This window comes from Artibeus jamaicensis, unplaced genomic scaffold (assembly GCF_021234435.1).
Source record: "Artibeus jamaicensis isolate MK-2021 breed Jamaican fruit bat unplaced genomic scaffold, CSHL_Jam_final contig_1132, whole genome shotgun sequence".
NCBI lineage: Eukaryota > Metazoa > Chordata > Mammalia > Chiroptera > Phyllostomidae > Artibeus > Artibeus jamaicensis.
Genome location: NW_026521221.1, coordinates 5,141,205 through 5,162,157, shown reverse-complemented (window position 1 = coordinate 5,162,157; position 20,953 = coordinate 5,141,205). Strand labels below are relative to the sequence as shown.

Below are 20,953 nucleotides of genomic sequence, written 5' to 3'. Positions count from 1 at the left end.
GAAACAAGACCAAGAGGGGAAGATAAACTACCAAGATGTTTCCTACAGATGTGTCTTCTCAGCCCCCCAGTCTAAGGCCAGTAAAGAATCAGCATTCCCATAAATACATGCCACTAGGAACATTCAAAGAAAAGAACATGTCGAAACTCTTCTGTTTGGGATTTCTCTGTAAACTCAAGGCCAACACTGAAAATATCCTCCAAGTTTCTGTATTAAGACACTTCCAATGCACTGCCTTTCACAGTCGTGCCTCTATGTGCCTGGACTCCTTTTTCTCACTGAAACTCTATCAGGTTGAACTGAAGACCCTACGTATACCGACCTCTATTAAGTTTCCAGTGCCTCCCACACACCTAAACTTGACTGCATTTCTCCGGGTCAGCAATCATGTCATCTACTTCCCTGGTAATTCAGAGCTCTTAGAGCAATGGGTCTTCTGGCATACAACAGTCACTTCCATGACATGGACACACACACATTTCTGGATGTACCCTGGTGTACATGCAGAGGAGAAACAGGATTTAGCCACCTGACAACTGCATCCAGTATTAAAAACACAGAAATCTTTTAAGAACATTCTCCACCTAATCATACAGGGTACAGAAAAGCTCGTCCAGAACCCGGTACATCATGCTGCTTGACACATGAGATGCTGGAATAAATGTTTATTAAAAGAAAATACATAAATGACAGTCTTCAACTTTGACTTATAGCTATTCTATTACTATGCTAAAAAATGTTCCTGAAATAATAATAGTTTTCATTTCACCAGCACCTCTGTTCTACTCACTCTTCAATGTTTTATATCTGTCTGCCAGGTGTTTGGCAAGAGACTCTATTATAATACAGGAGGGAGTATTTCTAGGTCAGTGATCAGACTGACCACACTAAATTATAAAAATGTATACATATACTACAAAGAGAACGGAAGAGGGATACAGATAAGAAGAGGGATACAGATACATTTCTCACAAAATGAAACCTGGAGCCAAAAAGAGGGACTAACTCAGTTTATCCATAGAACGGTGTACTTTTCTCCAGGCCCTGGGGCCACCCTCCACTCGTCCTCCCTTGGTCAAAGGAAAAAAAAAAGTGTGTAGAAAAAATAAGGTTTCTCTTCCTGAAAAAATGAGCAGCTACTGAGAAAAGATTTCTACAGTTCAGCATTGGGCCAACTCCCAAGTCTCGTGCCAACAATTCCAATCCAATCAACGACCCAAGTCCACCATCAGTTTTTCACTGTCCTGCTCTTTAAAATGAATAGCCAGTAACCATCGTGCATTTGAAGGAAGCCGCCACAAAAGAGAAAAGCAAACCAAAAATTACATGTAGTAAACAAGCTAAATGAAGGCAAAAGGTGGCCTTTTTTGTTTGGAGAGAGGTTTGACATTTTTTACCCTCATTCAAGAAGACAGCATACCTCCCTGGATGGTGTGGCTCAGTGGATTGAGCACCAGCCTGCAAACCAAAAGGTTGGTGGTTTGATCCCCAGTCTGGGCACATGCCTGGGTTGTGGGCCATATCCCCAGTAGGGGGCACTCAAGAGGCAACCATGTGTTGATGTTTCCCTCTTTCTCCCTCCCTTCCCCACTCTCTAAAAATAAATAAATAAAATTAAAAAAAAAAAAGAAGATAGCATATCTCCCTGGCCAGGTAGCTCAGTTGGTTACAACATCCTCCTCACACACCAAGGTTACAGGTTCAATCTCTGGTCAGGGCACATACATGAAGCAGCCAAATGAATACATAAATAAGAGGGACAACAAACAGATGTTTCTCTTTCTCTCCCTCTCTAAAAACAAAAAACAAAAAACAAAAAAAAGAAAGAAAAATTTTAAAAAGATAGCATATCCATAAACTTAAAAAATGTATAAAAAAGAAAACCTGAGGAATCAAAAAGAATTTCTGGAAATTAAAAAATGATAGCAGAAACAAAAATTCGATACCAAGGATATTTCCAATAAAATGAATCAAAGTGGGATTCATTTTATTGGAACCATTCAATAAAATGATACCCAATATCTGACTAACAAATTTCCAAAAAACACAGAAAACAAAAGGCAAGAAATTGATGAAGAGAAACATAAAAGCTGGTCTACAGATTTAAAGATTCACCTGGTATTTGGCACAAAAAATGATAAGAGGCCCAAATCGACATCTGATGTGAACTTTCAGAACTCTAAGGATAGAGAAGAGAATCCAAAAGCTTCCAGAGAAAGAAATAAAAGGTCATCCCAAAACACAGAAAATGATACTGGGTTTCTCAAAAGCAGCATGAAATGTTAAAAGCGCAATGCCTTCAACAGTCTTAGAGAAAAAATGTTTTCAACCTAGAATTTTTACATTTACCCAAACTATCAATCAAATATGACAGCAGATATACATATTCAGAATTCAAGGATTCAGAACAATCACTCAAATGCACCCTTCGTTAGGAAGTTTTTGTGGACTTACAGAACGAGAGAAAAAGCAATGAAAGAGGAGGCCGCTGGGTCCAGAAACAGTGGTGTAGCCAAGGAGAGTGGTGCAAGCAGCCGGGCTGCAATAGCAGGACAGAAGCTTTGGGGAGGGAAGAAAATGGAGGACTCGAATGTTCAGCAACCTGATTAAAAACATTTTATATATATATATATATATATATACACACACACACACACACACACACACACACAAAGCAGCAGCAGCATATGAGAGTGAAATACAATATAAGAAAAAAATAAAATCCAATTAGAAGGAAGATGAGACATCCAGTAAATTGAACAATGACCTCCCCAAAATGTCCACATTCTAATCCCTGGAACCTGTAAATGTGTGATTAAATTAAGGATCTTGAGATGGAAAGCTTATCCTGGATTCCTGGATTTTTCTGGGTTGGCCAAAGTAATCACAAAGACCCTTATAAGAGAAACAGTTAATACAAAGAATGTATATCAGAGAGTAAGATGCACCAGGTTTATCCTGCCACCTGAAACTTTAAAACAGGACAACCCATGTAAACCAGTGATTTTTCAGACACTGGACATCACAGAGCACAGGACATTGATCCTTGAAAGAAGGGAAAGATTTCCGACAGCTGTCCCAGCTTACGGTCTGGAGAGTTTCCAGACTATGTTGCAAGGTAGGGCAAGGAGTCCAAGACAAGCCTGGGTACAGGTTAAAGGCATAAAATGGGAGTGACAAGCGCTAGCTCTCTAGAAAGCTACCTGAAGAGACTATTTGTGGATGCCCCCACCCTCCAACCCCCTCTTCAACTGGACCACACTCCACAGCTTTAAGCCACTTTTAAGAAAACTCGTTCACACATCAGTACTACCTGCACCTATTCCTATATCCTGCCTTCCTGACCAGTTGCTCACTATATTTACCTCACTGTATCATATGATATCTTCTTTCATGCAATCCTTGCATAAATCACAACAGCTATGAGTTTAAAATAAATGTGAATGATCTGGGTAGAAACTGAGGTATCTGTAAACAGAAATTTACATAGGGCCAGGATCATTACATAAGACCAGTAGATGGCCTGGGACATGCTTCAGATACAATGATGCAGTGCAAATGTGGCACAGTTACATAACAGACGAGCGCCTGAAGCGCTGTCCCAGAGCACCACCTACAGGACACACACGGGAAAACAGCCTTGCCTTAGCTCTATCGGACCATCCAAAAGACTGCACTGTCACGTCCAACCGTTTCATCAACATCCGCCGTCGGCACTCGTATTCAGAGCAAAGGGCATCATTGATTCTTTCCAGTTGTTCCTAAAAAATTCAGAAACAAATATCATAAACTTTAGACTCTTATTATGCACCGAAAAGAAATATGAAAACCATGGTCAATATTCCCTGATTGAAAAGATATTATACTTGATGACCATTTTCCAATCCCATGAGGATTTACAGTAAATTATTTAATAGAGAATTTGATAGAATGTTTACGATATTCAGAAGATATTAAACAAATAAACTTTACAACTGGTAAATTTACCTCATCTTCAATCAAATGTGTTACTTTAAGTAAAACATATACATGCTAAGTAGTAGGGACCAATAGGGAAAAAAAAATACCAGTAACATCCCCTCTTGCTGGCTTTGAACTACTACCCTTTTCAAATCACAGCTATGCTAATATATTGGGCACTATAAAAACTTTTACCCAGATATTTTTAAAATTAATAATCTGGTTGAAGAAATATGTTTGGACCTATTACTCTAGAATATCAATTCATTTTAATTCTCCAAAATAATAAATGCATGCTACATACTATAAAATCTAGATGTCAATTTATACAATTTATACAATTAAGTCATATTCATTAACCGAATTACATAAAATTAATTAAAAGCAGTGGGGGAGGGTAGGTGGTGGACACTTACCACCTGTTCCCGAGTTAAATCGATTTTCAGCAGTGGTTTTCCCACATAATTTTTCTGGACTTTTGAAAGAATAGCTTTCACCTAAAAATAAATAAAAAAGACTGTGAAAATGTAAATCCCTAATTTAAAACAATCTTATTCTTGTTGAAAATGGTATTTTAAATGCTCAAAAAAATAAAATGTTAAAGTGAAATAATTAAAATATACTTTTATATACTGGGAAAAAATATCACTACAAGGCAGAATCTTTTTTCAAAGAACACTAATTACATTAATTCAAGCTATAGCACATATTCTTCTCCAGAATAAGAAATAATGTACACAGACAACTAAAATAGCTACTACAAGGTTTTGCTGTGAAGATTGTATGTTTTTGTAAAATAATTTTAGAATTTCTTAAGATGGCACTTGCTTACATCCTGGTAAATTCTCAAAAAGCACACTAACACCTCTGATGAGCACACTGATTTTCTCAATTAAGTACTATATACACATTCCAGTTGTAAGGATTCTGGCTTCACTGTTCAGCAAGACACCACAGGAGGGCAAGCCCTCTCAGTGACAGTCATCACATACACATTTCATTATTTTTGCAAAGTCACCGATTTAAACTACTTAAAACATTTTTCTCTCCATGAAGAAGATATTATGCATCCACTTTTGCTTTAGCAATATCAGGGGTCATTCCAATTAACAGTCATTTATCCTGAAGAATATGATGGAGAAATAATGGCCTAAGTTCAACTTAAGCCCCCATCTGGAGAATCCTTTGTTATCTAAAGAAAATATTTCAAAACAAAATAAAATATTTACAGTTTCTTAGTTATAGGTAAGTAGGTAAGCCAATGAGGAGCAGTTCAAGGGTTAGGGGTATGAAGCTTATTTAATGTTGGGAGGCACTCTTTAAGAGAAAGAATTCAAAAGTATGAACATATAATTAGCTTGGATACTGGTGGTGGTGAAGGAGAATGACTATAAATGGGCACAACGTTTCTTTTGAGGGTAACAGAAATATTCTAAGTTTAGATTTTGATGACGGTCATATTATAAAACTACATTAAAATTCACTGAATTGCACACTTAAAATGGGTTAATTTTTTTAAAGGATTTTATTTATTTCTTTTCAGAGAGAGGGGAAGAGAGGGTGAGAAACACTGATGTGTGACAGAAACATTAATCAGTTGTCTCTTAGAGGCGCCCCAACTGGGGACCTGGCCTAGAACCCAGGCGTGTGCCCTGACTGGGAATCAAACTAGTGACCTTTCACTTTGCAGGATGATGCCCAAACCACTGAGCCACACAGGTCAGGACAAAATGGGTGAATTTTATGGCATGTAAATTGTTTCTTGAGAGGCTGTTTTTAAAAAATTAGCTTCAAAAGAAGTGTAAATGAGGGGTCCCAAGGCTTAAAAGCTTTATTAGCTTCACAGCAAATCTATCTTTATAATAACACTTCAATTACTGAAACAATTCTTGCATACTGTAAAGAATTAACTTATTTTCTTAAAATATACCATTTTTGTAGATTCCACAACTTTTGTAAATACCTCCAGTTTGATTGTTTCATATATTTCTTAAAGTTTTACTTGTAACTCCTCACTCAAGAGGGATTCTTAATGCGTATCTGTACTTTCTCACGTGGAATCGCACTCCCAGGGTTTCAACATTAGATAACGGCTTCAACGAGTCTGAGAATTACTTGCGATGGAGTCAGGGAGCGAGGAGTGGAGGATGATGCTTGGGTTTCTAACCCTCACTGGTTAGAAACTTACTTGTCCAATTCATGAAGTCTTTTAGTACCTCAGCTGCCTCATGCAGTTGTTGCAGATAACAATTCCCACCTCATTACAGGTGACCTAAGAATTCAATGAACTGTTCCATATAAATATTCAGATGCTATAATTTGCTATTAATATTACTATCATTACTTTAGATTCACTTAAACGGCTTTAGGTTAGAAATGAGTAATTTTCCTCCCAACAGTGGCAAAGTCTCTTCCTTATACAGCACACATAAAAGAAAAAAATGTATGGAAGTATTTGCTTTGATCGGAACTGAATGCAGAAGGACATCCTTTCAGGGACACACGCAGCCACGACGACCATGGTAACAACTCCCGTATAATCAGGCCGCCAGCACCTGAACACGGGCATTCTAGCTGCTCTAAGTCGAGAAAAAAGAGGTTTGGGAATATTATTAATACTAACTGAAACCCGTAAGAGGAGAAAGTCTTTTTGGAATAAATATGTAAATGCACTATTAGAAAGAGCCCAAAAATCTGCCTCATTCGGAAACAGTCCCAGACATTTTAGCCAACCGCAGATCATTCTTAATCCAGAGGAAAAGAGAAGAAAAGTCTGAAGAGTACTTTAACTCCAGAGCAATGCTTTTGAGCTGGGATTTACCAACTTACTCTTTGGTTTGCAAGTTCTATTCTCCCCGCCCCACAAAAAAAGTTCTTAATATTGTGTTTTCATGTTAATGATAGTAAAATTCTCACACTAACAAACCTTTCTTATTTTTAAGTTCATAAATTATCAATGCAAAAAAGTATTTTATTCAAGAATTTAGTTTCGTGCCTACAAAGTAATGTGCCTAAAAATGGGGTTTAAGTACCTATTGTTGAGGGTGAGAATTTTCTCTTCCTTTAAAATGAACCCTGTATTATATCCCCTTATAGGGCTCCTACAAAACCTAGGAACTAGACCAGAATCTGGTCTGTGAGAGTAGCAGTCTGCCTAACATACTGCCCGACTAGGATAAAGGATAGTTTAATAGTTGAAAAAAATTCAAAAAACTTGAGGCACAAAGTTTGTAGTTGTTTTTCCTCCATCAGGATACTCATTCATTCACGCTACAACAAACACTTACTAAACACTTATCTACCAGAAACTGTGCTTGCTGAATGTCAAAGACAACCATGTTGCAAATCTATCAACAATATCCATAAAAAAATTTAGTTTGCCTTTGACTTTTTAGGCTACTTGTTTCATTACACTGTATTTCAACCTTGTTTAAGAAAACAATCCTTCCATTAGCAAATTGATTTCTATCATGTAACTCTCACAAAGCCCGAGTATTATCTATAGGGAGATTAGGTCACATGCATATTAACTCCAAATCCAAAGTGTAGTTCTCATGAAGATAAACTTCTCTTGAAAAGAAATGTATATCTTATATTTAAAGGAAGTATTTTCATTTTTAATATAACATTTACATTAACATGTAAGCACTTAATTGAATTTTGGAGAAAGAAAAATAAAACAAATACAGTACCTTTGACTCCACTTGGTTTAACATAAGTGGAATGTCAGAAGTTGTTGACTTGGGAACACCAAGGGTATCACAGATGGCCTGGACTTCCTGACAAATTTCACTATTTTTATCTACTTGAGAATTTTTACACTTCTTGTTCTGTAATATCTGTAAAGCTTGAAGCTCTGTACTTAAAAATACTATAAGAAAAGGGAAAAACAAATAATGTTAAAATGTATACAAACTCCTTAAATATCCCACTTCTGGGGTTACTACATATCCAAAGAAATTGAAATAAGGATCTCAAAGAGATCTGTACTGCCATGTTCACTGCTTTATTGTCCACAATAACCAAGATACTTATAAGTGTTCTTCAACAAACAGATACGGAAAATGTAGAATGGACATACAATTGAACATCATTCGGTCTTTGAAAAGAAGGAAATCCAGCCACATGCAACACTGCGCACGAGCCTGAAGGACATTGTACAAAGTGAAATAAGCCAGACACAGGAGCACAATACTACATATCGCTTTGATGAGAAATCAAACAGTCAAACTCATAATGCAGAAAGGAGAATGGTGGTTGCCAAAGGGGGAGGGAGAAACAGAGTTATTAGTCAAATATAAATTGTTTAGGAACTAGGATCTGTTTTAATGAACTTCTGAAATTAGAGGGACCTTAAGCACAGTCCCCATAAGCCAAGGTGGATACCTACTGATCAGCTAGCTATACACAATAAGTCCTAGAGATCTACTACTTCACAGTGTAGCGCCTGTAGTTAACAATACTGGAATTTTTAAATACTTAAAAATTTGATAAAAGGATAAATCTCGTGCTGTGTTATCATAAAATAATACTGCTAATGATAAAGAGGGCAGGAAGAAAACTTAAAAAAAAAGTGCCTACCAGAGTTTAAAGTCCAGTATGAAAGACACACCAGTAAGTCAATAATTTAAGTATAAAAATGTTTAAGATGCTGATAAAATATTCTCTCCCTCACATGCACAGAGTGCCCAAGCCGGGGGAAAACACACAGCTCTAACTAATTTCTAAGCAGAGAGGGTAATCTAAGTGATTATCTGCCTTCAAGACAGACCACCTCTTTACTGCCACCATTTCATTTAAATGTTATAATCTTATTTTAAATTAACTTTCACTACAGCAGTTTTTACTTGTTTAAAGTTACACATACATACTTTAATACAGTAATTTCAACTTCGGCTGAACAGAGGAAATACCTGAGAAACTTTAAAAGTACAGGTGCCAGGGTCCCTCCCTCGGAAATTCTGAACCAGCTCTGAAGTAGGAGTAGGGCATCTGAGTGGTTTGTTTTACACCCAAGGCGATTTTCATGGGCAGGCAGGATTGATGGCCACTTAATTAAGGACTTTTCCATGCAATCTATACATGTTAGACAGTCTAAAAAAACCCACAAAAAGCTGAGACCAGTAAGTATTAAAGTTTGCTTATGAGGACTATGCCAAGGTCCCTCTGATTTCAAAACTTCATTAAAAGAGATCACCAGTTCTTCAACATTGGAAAGAAACTTGGCTGAAGTCCACCTTTGTTCTATGGAAATGTGCTCCACGTAATAGTACAAACAAGATCCTGTCTAGTATTTAAAATGCTAATCAATGAAAATGGTAAACACCACAGTGAAAACTCTTCTTCCCACCACAGATCCTCAGATTCCCCTTCCCCAGAGGTAATCACCATTATTAGTTTCTTGGCTATCTTTTTAGGCATATATTTGTATGTATATTTAGTATACATATCTACCATCTATACAGTTTTTTTAAAGATATTTTATTTATTTATTTTTAGAGAGGGGGAAGGGAAGGAGAAAGAGAAGAAGAGAAACATCAATGTATGGTTTGATGTTTCACACGCCCCTACTGGGGGGGCCGACTTGGCCAGCAACCCAGGCATGTGCCCTGACTAGGAATGGAACAGGCGATGCTTTGGCTCTCAGGCCCATGTTATTAATAACAGTGGTTCATTAAATCAATGACCCCCACTGAATGGAAGGAAGATGGAGAAACAGTATAAAAAATGAAGGCGTAGACATAATTTTGTCCCCCCAACACATACAATGCAATTCAAATGTCAACACTTCTATCATGATGACCAGGTAAGCACATACATACAATTTTTGCCCTAGTGCAACAAACATTACTAACACTTCAGCCTAGAAGGACTACATCACATGGATGTTTTTAATAAACGGTACACCCTAAAATAACAGAAATCTTCAATAACAGATGTTAGAAAATTCTTTCAAATGGTCATTGTCTGCAGAACTTTTAAAAGAGCATGAAATTTAACTGAACTAAAAAAACTTTTCAAGGAACCCAATACAAATAAATAGATTTTTATTTATCGTAATTGGTTGGATATAGGGTAATTTTACTCCAAAATAACCCCTGATGAAAATAAGCCACACTCACAAGAACTCCAGTGGCCCAAAGACGAAATATTTTAAAACTGATATCCCTAATGCCTAGAGTCATCTCTGGCACAATCATATGTGATCAAAAACGTATTTTTGAACTTGCTATCACTCAGTGCCTATTACTAAAACAAGATCTTATAACTGCTTAGTAGACTAGTTTCAAAGAGTTTTAGGATTAAATAGGACTTTAGAGATCACCAACTTTAGCCATCTAGTCATAAATGCTACGAGATGAATTAGATGAAGGAAAAATTACTAAAATACTATATAAATCATGAACATAAGGAATTGTAGATTGGCCAAATCATAAATGTTAGAAATCTTAGCATATATTATTAGAATTTATACTACATTTATATAAATATTTGAGTCAGCTTCATATTTTAAGTCAAATATTAAAACATTTTATATATACAAGATATGTAATGTAATGAAGCATTTAATGAAATTTCATAAACTTTGACTTGAAAAATAACAAAATCAGATCAAACGTGTATTTCAATGTTCAAAGAAAGGTAACTTACGTAGAAGTTTCAAGCAGTCATCCTTCTTTTTTAAACGGTCTTTCACATCTCCTGATATGAGTACAGAATATGGACATGCCATTTCTTTTAAAAAGCCACTTATCTCAAGCTGGAAGCTTTCCAGATCATCTCCCCCTTTAACAAAGAAAAATCATACAACATTTACTGAATATTTGCCATATAATCTGATATTATAAAATCTAACACTTGATCATTTCAATTTTACATTTGATTCTAAATCTCTCAGACATTAAATCCTGACATGTGTGACCCCAAAGCTTAGGTAAAGATAACCAAACGATGTCTATATTCAAAGTAACATTTAATTCAGAAATGTAAGTATCAATTTAAGAATATAAACATGTAATCATGAGATGAGTATTTTTACATTTAAATCCAGTAAGTATTTTCCAATATACACTCTATAAAAGCAGATAAAATGAAAATATTGTTAGTAACTAAAATATTAAAAGCATCATTGCAGTTATAATTATTAACTGGCTTCAGAGCAAATGACCCCATTTTTACTGCATTTCTATTGCATTTCTATGGATTCAGATAATAAATGCAATCATCTAATTAAGCCTCATTGCTTATTTTTCTTTCATAATATAATTATATGAGAGCCTGTGTGACATGTTTTAAATTTAGCTTATTTTACTTTGCTTCAAGTAAATTCTATTAGATTTAGCAAGGAAAAAACAATTCAAAAGGACAGCTTGAAAAGAGAGGACTACTTTTGCAAATGCCCAATAATTTTTTATTTTTCATTTTATCTATCTGAAATTCTACCAATCAACGATTTCAGGTACTGAGACAGTAATGAATTAAACTTTTTTATGAAGTAATATAGGAATTAAACTTTTTTATGAAGTAGTAAAGGAACTTTTCATAAAACAATTCCTAAGAGAACCCTGAGTCACAGGCTTGGTAATACAAAAGAACAAACAAACAACAACAAATAAAAACCTTAATTCAAAATATGCAGTATTCAAAAGTTAAGCTTTTTAAATGACCAAATTCAGACTCCACATTTTCTAAAAACTACTAAGGTTAAGACAGCAGATACACAGTAATTATTTATAATCTTATACAAATTTAAGAACAAATTTTGGGTTAGTTAATATAACATATAGTTCAAAGATATTTAACATAACATACTGAAGTTCTTCATATTAATGATTTCTTTTTGTACAGTGGGCACACTGTAGATAAATCATAAGCTATCATTTCATTCTACTATTGAACAAAAAAGTAAATAAACACAATAGCAATACCAGCTGAAGTGATACTTTCTTCCAAGTTGCACAGTGCTTTTATTTGAGAGCCTAACCAAACACAGAGCTCTGAAAAGTCAGGTGAAGTCAGTCCACCCTCGGCTGCCTTGATAAGGGCTTGCTCTTCTAACAGTGGTCCCTTATACCTAGAAAGGAAGACATGAAAAGTTAAAAAAGAAAGAAAGCCCCATACTCTTTTGTAACAGCCTGCTGCCTGTTTTTGCAAATAGTTTTATTGGAGCAGAGCCAATAAATGTATCCATTTACAGACTGTGTCTGGTTGCTTCCACACTGCAGGGCAGAGAACTGAGTAGTTGTGACAGAGACAGCATGGCCGGCAAAGCCTAATTTTTTTTACTAACTGGTCTGTTAAAGAAATGGTGTGATTTCTGCTCTGTATAATTAACATTTGGCGTTTTCCTATATTTTAACATTTTTAAGTAAAATTATTAACCAATTTTAAGAGAAAAATTACATATAACACTAAGTCGAATAGAACTAAGTCTAACACTACTTACAAGAATAAGAAAAAAATAGTGAAAAAACAGATGCAAATTTTTAATTAAAAAAAAAATTACAGCTGAAAAAGACCTGTGAGATCATTTTAACCTAACCGCTTATAATTTTACATCTTCAAACATTGCTACAAAATGTGTTTGAATAGAACCTTAAATCTTTTTATCATCTGTACATTATCTTAATTGAATTAGGTACTCGTTTCCTACTTTGTCGCTCCTTTTGCCACTGAGCTTTTTCTCACATTATAAGCTTACAGGTTTTAACACACTTCATGTATTTTAAGCCACTGCAGTCCTTTTTCTTTCCAAACAGTCCTATCTTTGCTTAGTGGGAGGCCATTCACATTTGACTATCTTCAGTATTCTCTGAACACTTTCCTTGATTTCTTTGACCAGATAGATGTTCCTGTTCTATACCTGTAACTGGCCATTTCTTAAGAAGCACTGATTTTTTTTTTAATGGTATTTAGAGTACCCAATCTGGTACTGTATCTTTTTAAGAGAAATTATATCAGGAGATCCCATTGCTATTTCCAATTCAAATTTAAGAATTGTGGGGACTGGGGGGGGAGGAAATGGGAGGGAGGTGGGGGGGCTAGGATGGGAGAAATAGACAAAAAACTGTACTTGAAAAATAACTAAATAAAAATTTAAAAAATAATTAAAAAATAAAAATAAATAAAAAAATAAAAGAATTGTGGGGTTTTACTTACTTGGTTTTACATTTTCATCTATTGTCTCTAAAATTCTTTTTATCTATTTTGAACTATTTTCAATAAAAATCTGGTTTCTTATAATATTTACATAATCCTAGTAAAAATATAAATTGCATATAGTTTCAAAGTAGGAAAACCAGCATTATTACTAACAAAATCACTAAAATCAATTTATGTTTTTATCTTTAGGATATATCCCAGTAAGGATATATTTTTAAAAATTCTTTTCCATGAGATTAAACCACCTCCTAAAAATATTAACAGACCTTTGCTTCATTTTGCTTTAAGTTTTAGAGATCTGCCTCTCTTTTTTTGTTCTAATTTCATTTTTAACTTTGCTTTATAATTATGTAAAACATTTATATGGTTTCAAAGTCTAATTTACAAAGCAAGGTACATTCAGACAAATCTAGTTTACAATCTCGATCTTGTTCCCCCCACTCCACTCCCTCCCTCCCCCGTAAATAACCATATTTTTAGTTTGGGGTTGCCATTCCATAATGCTTTCTCCTTATATACACTTAAACATATAAACACTTTTCCTTTTTCAAATAAAAGGTAACCTACTATATACTGACCTATATCTTGGTTTAAACACATATATGCCCTCTCTCACAAACACACACACACTAGAGATCAGGAGAAATATTACTCAATCATTTTTATTGTTACTATACAATAAAATTATCCTAATTCTGGGTAAGAAAACAGGGCACTCCACTGTCTGAATGCACTGTATCTTATTCACTTCAGGGGCCCCACTGAAGAACATTGGGGTTAATACAGTGTTTTGTTATAAAATATCAGCAAATGTTTGTATATCAGGGATAAATTTCTAGAGGTGGGACTGTTAGGTCAAAGGGTAAAGTGAATTCGTAACTTTGCTAGACACTATTATATTTTCCTCTACAGAAGGTTGTACCATCAGGTACCAGTACCCATCCCCCACAAGGCAGCAACGTTGTCAATCATTTGGATTTTTGACCATCTGGTATCTTGTATAGTTTTAATTTACATTTCTCTTATGAGCAAGGCTGTACCTCCTTTCATGTGTTTACAGGCCATTTGCATCTCTTTTTCTCTGAATTCTCTAGTCATATCTTCATGAAGGATATTTTCAAACCTCTATTTTGCAAGTAAGAAATTAAGGTTTAAGAAGGTTAGGATACCTGCTTGAAGTAAGAGGCCAGGCACAGTGTTACTCAGATATATGTATATGTATGTGTGTGTATATATACATTTATTTATATACATTTATTTATCATTCATTTAATCTCTACAGCAATACTTTGAAGTTAGTATTATCCAATTTTGGATCAGAAAATAACTACATGATGACATGCCGATTCACCCCAGATTTGACTCCAGATGCTCCATGTGAACTGTGAGACTTCTGTCCACACCAATAAGGAAACTAAGCAAATAAACCCGGCCAGGTTGTGCAACCAGGCAGAAGCAGACCTAGGGCTGGACCGCTGTCTCTGCTCCTCTACCCAACGCTGCTGGTTCCTCTGTGCAGTTACTCTCCTCCCTGTCTTACAGGGCCTCTCATGGAGATTGGAGTGTAAACATCTTATTTCCCCCCACTTACTTGCATTTCTGCAATAATTATAAACCTTTGAATAAATGTATCTAATTCATATAGTTGGTGGTAAGTTATTTTCACTTAAATGCCAACCACAATATAACAAAAATCGATTAGATCACCAGAAAGAAGGAATTCAGAGGGAGAAAAATCTCACGGGCCTTGATGTCTCAGTTCACAAAATCAGATAAAAATCAAAAGAAACACAATAAAGGCATTTAACTAACTTAACATCTAATAACAACCACAATCATAATACAACTAAAATAAAAAAACGGCTCTTATGGTAGGCCAGTGCTACAGTGCTTTACGTTTATTACCCCAAAGTTGCCATAACGACCTCAAAGGTATTGTTATTGTTAGTTTGTTCTAGTACTCGTACTTGATTAGGGAAGTGCTGTCTTATTCCAAGCAATGGAAACACCTCCCCTAGGCCCAGACTCCCCCAGGAGTCCTCCATACACTGGAACCAGAGCCGCCCGTCTGCCTCTTCAAACTGGCTAATCTAGTCTTCAGTCTGTAGGGCCACTGGCAAACCTCCACAAAGGCAGAGCCAAGGCCTAATTTGTTTTCTAGCTTTATTAGCCAACATATAAAATGAGGCCCTTTCCCCTGTCACCTGCCCAACCTATTGGCCTGCCTCTGATCCAGCACATCACTTACTCCTGCTTCCCAATTCTCTCCCTACGTCCCATTCATAGACAACAACTCTCTTGTATTGTCAATCTCGGAAAGATTATCCCTACCACCTGTAGCTTTGCCTAGTTTACTCACTCCATCAGATGGCAGCATCTGTTCTTTTTGCTTCCCAGTATAAGATTCGTATCCTTGCTCCCTCATTTTCATATAAATACCTCCTGCTCTCTCCAGGCTCAAGCCAGTCAGACTGGCCACACTGTTCCTCATGATTTTCATCTACCAACCTCTTAGATACTCCCCAACATTCCCTGTGCTCACTTTTCCTTTCCATTCCCATGTCTACCATTATATTAAGTTTCTTCAATGTCTTATGTATACCTTATCCCGTACCCTGAGCTCTCAATTCCCTAACTCGCTCTTTGCCAAACTTTGCCACTACACGTCAGTGAGTCACCCTCTGGCTATCACCTGGAACTACCCCAACTTGGAAATCATGAATTCTGATATGACACTATCTGACCACAACCTACTATCTTTTCTTTCAGCTTGCTCTTTTAACCAGTCACCTACAACTGTTCTTTAATATCATCTCTACCTCCAGTCCATTGGTCCATCCACATTCTCTGTATTGACTAGTTCCCTGCTCTCTTCACTTTCTTCCCTATTCATTTTAGATTCCAAAGTATATTATTGCATTTTGGTGCTAAATAAATACCTACTGCAGGAATGAACCCTTAACATCATCATCTTAGCTCTAATATCCAATCAATCAGGAAGTCCCCTAATGCACTTCTTTCCAATATCCACTGCCACCAAGCAACCATCACTTTTTGTCTAGACTAACTAAACTCTCCAGTCCACTCTCCATCTTGCTGACAAAGGTAGCTTTTCAAACTAGACATCTAATCACCCCCTTTTTTATTTAAAGTCCTTCAATCATGTCACATTGCTGTTGTGACAAAGAAAAACATCTACTGGGTTAGCCAGAAAGTTCATTTGGGTTTTTTCCATAAGATGGTTCTAAAAGCTCTTAGTTGTCTTTAACTTCATTCAAATCGATTTTGCTGGGTTGAATTGTGACAGCTGTTATATCAGTGTGCATTTTTCAAAAAACTTATCAAAATTGGTTTTTATGTAGCCATTTTAACATTGAAGATGGAAATATGTAACATTTTCAGCATATTACGCTTTATTATTTCAAAAAAGGTAAAAATCCAACTGAAACACAAAAAAAGGTTTGTGCAGTGTATGGACAAAATGCTCTGACTCACTGAACACGTCAAAGTGGTTTGCGAAGTTTCAGGCTGGAGATTTCTCACTAGATGATGCTCCACAGTTGGGTAGAGTAGTTAAAGTTGATAGCAATCAGATCGAGACATTGAGAACAATCAACATTATACCGTGGGGAAGATAGCTGACATACTCAAAATATCCAAATCAATAAAGTTATTGGTGAAAATGAAAAATGTCTTTTAGTTCGTGGAAAAAGAACTAAACGAATTTTTTGGCTACCCCAATACAATACAGCCTAAAAGGTGCTGCATGCCCTGCTTTTCAGCGAACTCTCCAATCCAATCTTCCACCACTCTGGCTTTTGCTCTCTACCCTCTACCCACTTAGCTTACTTCCAGTTCTTCTAGTACAGTATGCTCCTTTCGACTTTGAAGTCTTTCCTATTTTGTTCTCACTATAAGGACACCTTTGTCTTCTTTTCCCACTCACTCTCACCCAGTCAATTCCTATTGATCATTCCCATTTAAACTCAAATGCCACTTCCTCAGAAATCTATCACTAGCCCCTAAGACTATATGGGTCCTCCTGTTATCTCATCCTGTTCTTTCCCTTTAAAGCACTTGTAGTTAATAAATATCTGTGTGATCATGTCTTTCTCCACTAGACTGTAGCTCCATAAAGACAGGGACTAATTCTATTTTGCTTACCTTTGACTTCTCAGACAGTGTCCAATATAGTTACACTCAATAAATATTTGAAATCAACTTCTCTCCATTATGGTGGTTCTCGACCTAGGCTGTGGAGTTTTTAGAAATGCATGCTTACACTGCACACACCCCACCCCACCCCCAAAATAAGATAACATAACAGGAGGACCTATACAGTCTTAGGGGTTAGTGACAGATTTCTGAGGGAGTGGCATTTGAGTTGAAATAAGAATGCTCAACAGGAGTTGACTGGGTGAGACTGAGTGGGAAAGGAGGACAAAAAGATCACGATTCAGTCAGTCTGTGATATAAACTAGACTGCAATCTTTTCCCCACGCCCTCCATACATGATTTTGATGCACAGTAGGGGTTGAGATCCACTGTTCTACAAAATCAGACTGTCAGGACTGAAAGAGACATCTGAAATCATCTGCTCCAGCCTGCTCCTTTCACAGATGAGTAAACTATTTCTCACCTGTTTTAATTTGTAATAGACTATATCACTAAATTGTTCTTTCACACAGATGTCCACTTTTAATTTCTTCCTTTAACTTCTTATGTTATCTGACAAAAGTGCCTTCATGACATCTCACATTTTAATCACAATAGAAATTCATTACTCACAATCTACATAGATAGTATTTTAAAACAGTGCTCAATTATAACTCCTATTGTAAGTAAACAACTACTTTTTTCCTACATTTCATTATCATTATAGGAAATTTTAAACTTCAAAATTTTGCCCTCGGTTATTCCAGAAAAAATCAATTCTGTAATGTGTAAAGTTTTACTTTCTATATTGAATACTCTGAATCTAATTTTCTTTAATAAGAGTCAAGATTACAGTAAACTCCATTTTTAAGTACCTATAATACAAACAAATGCAAGGACTAAAGGAAGGATAAAAAGAACTGACAACCTTTTTCATAAACAATTTACAGAATCCCACCATTCTCTGTCTTTTTTTAATCCTCACCCAAGGACATGCTTACTGATTTTTGGAGCGGGGTGGGGAGGGACAGAGAGAAGAGAAACAATGATGTGAGAGAGAGACATGATTGGTTGCATCTCATATAGCCCCAACCAGGGGCCAAACCCCCAACCTAAGCAAGGGCCCTGACCAGGAATCCAACCCTCTAGAGTTTGGTTTGCAGGAGGACCCCCCAACCAACTGAGTAGCACCGCCAGGACCAGAATCCCACCATTCTTCTCTGGAGTACTTGGGACCTTAAATTGTTTGAGGGCTAAACACTTCACTTAAGTATTTTAACTTCTTGTTTTGGTTACTCCCTTAACCAAGTAAAGTGAAAATTTCCAAGGGATTTCACAGAAGTAAAAAAAAAAAAATGCCCTGTAAATAGTCACTGGCTCAGTTCCTCATTTGGCAAACATTTTATTCAGGATCTACTAATTGCAAGGTAGTTACTATCAGGATCCAAAGTAGCAGTCGACAGAGAAGCAAGTGCAGTTTCAAGAAAAGATAAAGGGAGTCGGGGTTTCAAGCTTCGTAATTGCTTTTGAAAGGCACAACCTAATCAAGAAACTCCAGCATGTGGCAGGGCAAACAACTGTACTGATAGCTCTAATGGCTTTACCGTGTATTTTTTTGACTCTCAACTATCTGGCCCTATGCTTACCTCTGTGCATGCTCTTTTTTGAACTCTTCTTCATTCATTCAACCACGATTTTCTGTGACAGACACCCTGGTAGTATTGCGTTGGGAATAAGGCAGGAAAGGCACCTGTTTTCCTGGAGCTGACTGGGGATGGGGGCGGAGGCATTCACGAGACAACGTGCGGGTCGAGACAATTAGGGAAAGGAATAACGGCTGTGAAGAAAAACCAGCCTAAGGCTGTGGGAGAGCAATGGCTCCCCATGCCTGGAAGGATTCGCACTAACCGAGGAGTTCTCATAGCAATCACCACTCTGAATTGTCAGTACATACTATGTAGCCACAACGACTATGTAAACTACTGTCTTTTCCTCAGTCTAGCACATAAATATGCACTAATGAACACACATAAACATCATGTAAATATGTTGTTTACAAACGGATGAAATGGTTGAATGAATGGGTTGAACTAAAGTATTTTCGGTCAAGGAAGCAGGAGAGATTCGCTCCGGAGGCCTAATTAAGCCACCGGTTGTGCACAGTAGGAGACGGACAGTCCCCAGCAGCACCCCGGGTTGCCGCACCTCCTCCGCCAGTGCGCGGTTACTACGTAAACAAAAATAGCTCCCTCAGGGTAGGGACATGCTTCCCGGGCGAGCTGACGCCAGCCGGGTCACTTAGCGCCAGTGCTGCCAGCCCGGGCTGCGGAGTTCCCAGGCAAGGGGTTTGGAAGAGGGGGCCACGCGCCCCAGCTCTCCGGCCTTACTCCACCCCCAACCCTCCAAACGGATTTCTTTCCCGCCTCCCTCTTAACTCCGTAGGCGCCGGAGGGAGCGAGGCAGTGAAGGAGGCCTGCACCCGGCCTCCTGAGCCCAGTAGAGGCCCTCGGGGTGCAAACTGCAGCAGCCAAGCTGAGGGAGAGCTTAGGTTTTCGGGGGAAATACATCCTTTGGAATACTCACCCCAACGACTCTAGTGTGTCCAGTACGTCTCCTTCCATCGTAGGTTCGGGACCCGGCTCTGGCCCTTTCATGGTCCTTTGGCCCAAAGCTGTTCACCGCTCTAACGAGTCCGCCGGAAACTAGCGTTACCGCGCCAAGGTTCCGGTCGGAATCTTGACCAGAACTGCTTAGGAGAGCCTCTGACGGGGGACCGAAAGGTTCCGGCCAAGAGGCAATCAATATTCGGTTCCTGAAACGGCTTTATGTAACAATAATAGCTTTCTAAAATAATAATAGAAATAATCGTGATAAAAAGCACTCTTTGTGCTAGGTCTTATCTGTGTTGAAATCAATCTTAGCAAACATAGTGATTCTACCCACATTGTTCTCAACCTATGAGACTCCCGGACCTCTCAATTTACAACAAAAATCCTGAAATGGAATAATAATTATCTTAAGCTAAAATTAGTATGTAATATCATGTATCTACACATATAATTTTTACATGAATGTACACAGCAATGTTCCAACTGTAAAAAATAAAGGGGCAGCTAATTTATAATGATATTGTTTCATTATGAAATTTGGAAGATTGATGATGAGATTTGTGCATCAAATTTGTGCATAAGAAGCCACCTTCTTATGCATACACATTGTGTTGTATTGCTGATAAAATGTAAGTGAGTTGTATAAGAAATATTAGTAAGAGTTGCATGTCGCCGTTAGGATATTTACTAAAGGAATAATCAAATGTAAAACTTTAACAACTAAGAAAAGGTGAAAATAGAACAGTAAAAAACATTGGATTAAATCTAAAATCAGGCAAAAAAAGAAAATAAGTTAAGCCGTAAGATAGCTGGGAAGAAATATTAGCATAAAAATAGCTACTAATGCAAGAAGTATCATCAGAGAGACATAAATAGGGACATTTCACAATGATAAAAGTATCAAGACCACAGGGAGCTATAACAATCCTAAAGGTTTATTTGCTTAGTAACCAGCCTCAAAATATATAAGTAAAAAAAACAAATGAACCAAATGAAGGAGAAATAGAGATGTCTACTAGTACAGAGTAAGATTTTAAACATATACTTCTAATTAACTGATGTAACAG

The 20,953-nt window shown here is 36.9% G+C and overlaps 1 protein-coding gene across 1 annotated transcript in view; it reads right to left on the bottom strand.

The window, feature by feature from the left end:
* Positions 1 to 19,964, bottom strand: part of FAM98B (family with sequence similarity 98 member B) — a 37,792-nt gene extending 17,828 nt beyond the window's left edge. The window contains exons 1-6 of the mRNA XM_037143749.2: positions 19,861 to 19,964; positions 11,889 to 12,034; positions 10,612 to 10,746; positions 7,653 to 7,831; positions 4,377 to 4,457; positions 3,645 to 3,761 (exon numbers count right to left, since the gene is read on the bottom strand). Coding sequence (XP_036999644.1) covers positions 3,645 to 3,761; positions 4,377 to 4,457; positions 7,653 to 7,831; positions 10,612 to 10,746; positions 11,889 to 12,034; positions 19,861 to 19,931 — 729 coding nt within the window. The 5' untranslated portion in view covers positions 19,932 to 19,964. The remainder of the gene's footprint in view (positions 1 to 3,644; positions 3,762 to 4,376; positions 4,458 to 7,652; positions 7,832 to 10,611; positions 10,747 to 11,888; positions 12,035 to 19,860) is intronic.
* Positions 19,965 to 20,953: the final 989 nt, after the last annotated feature.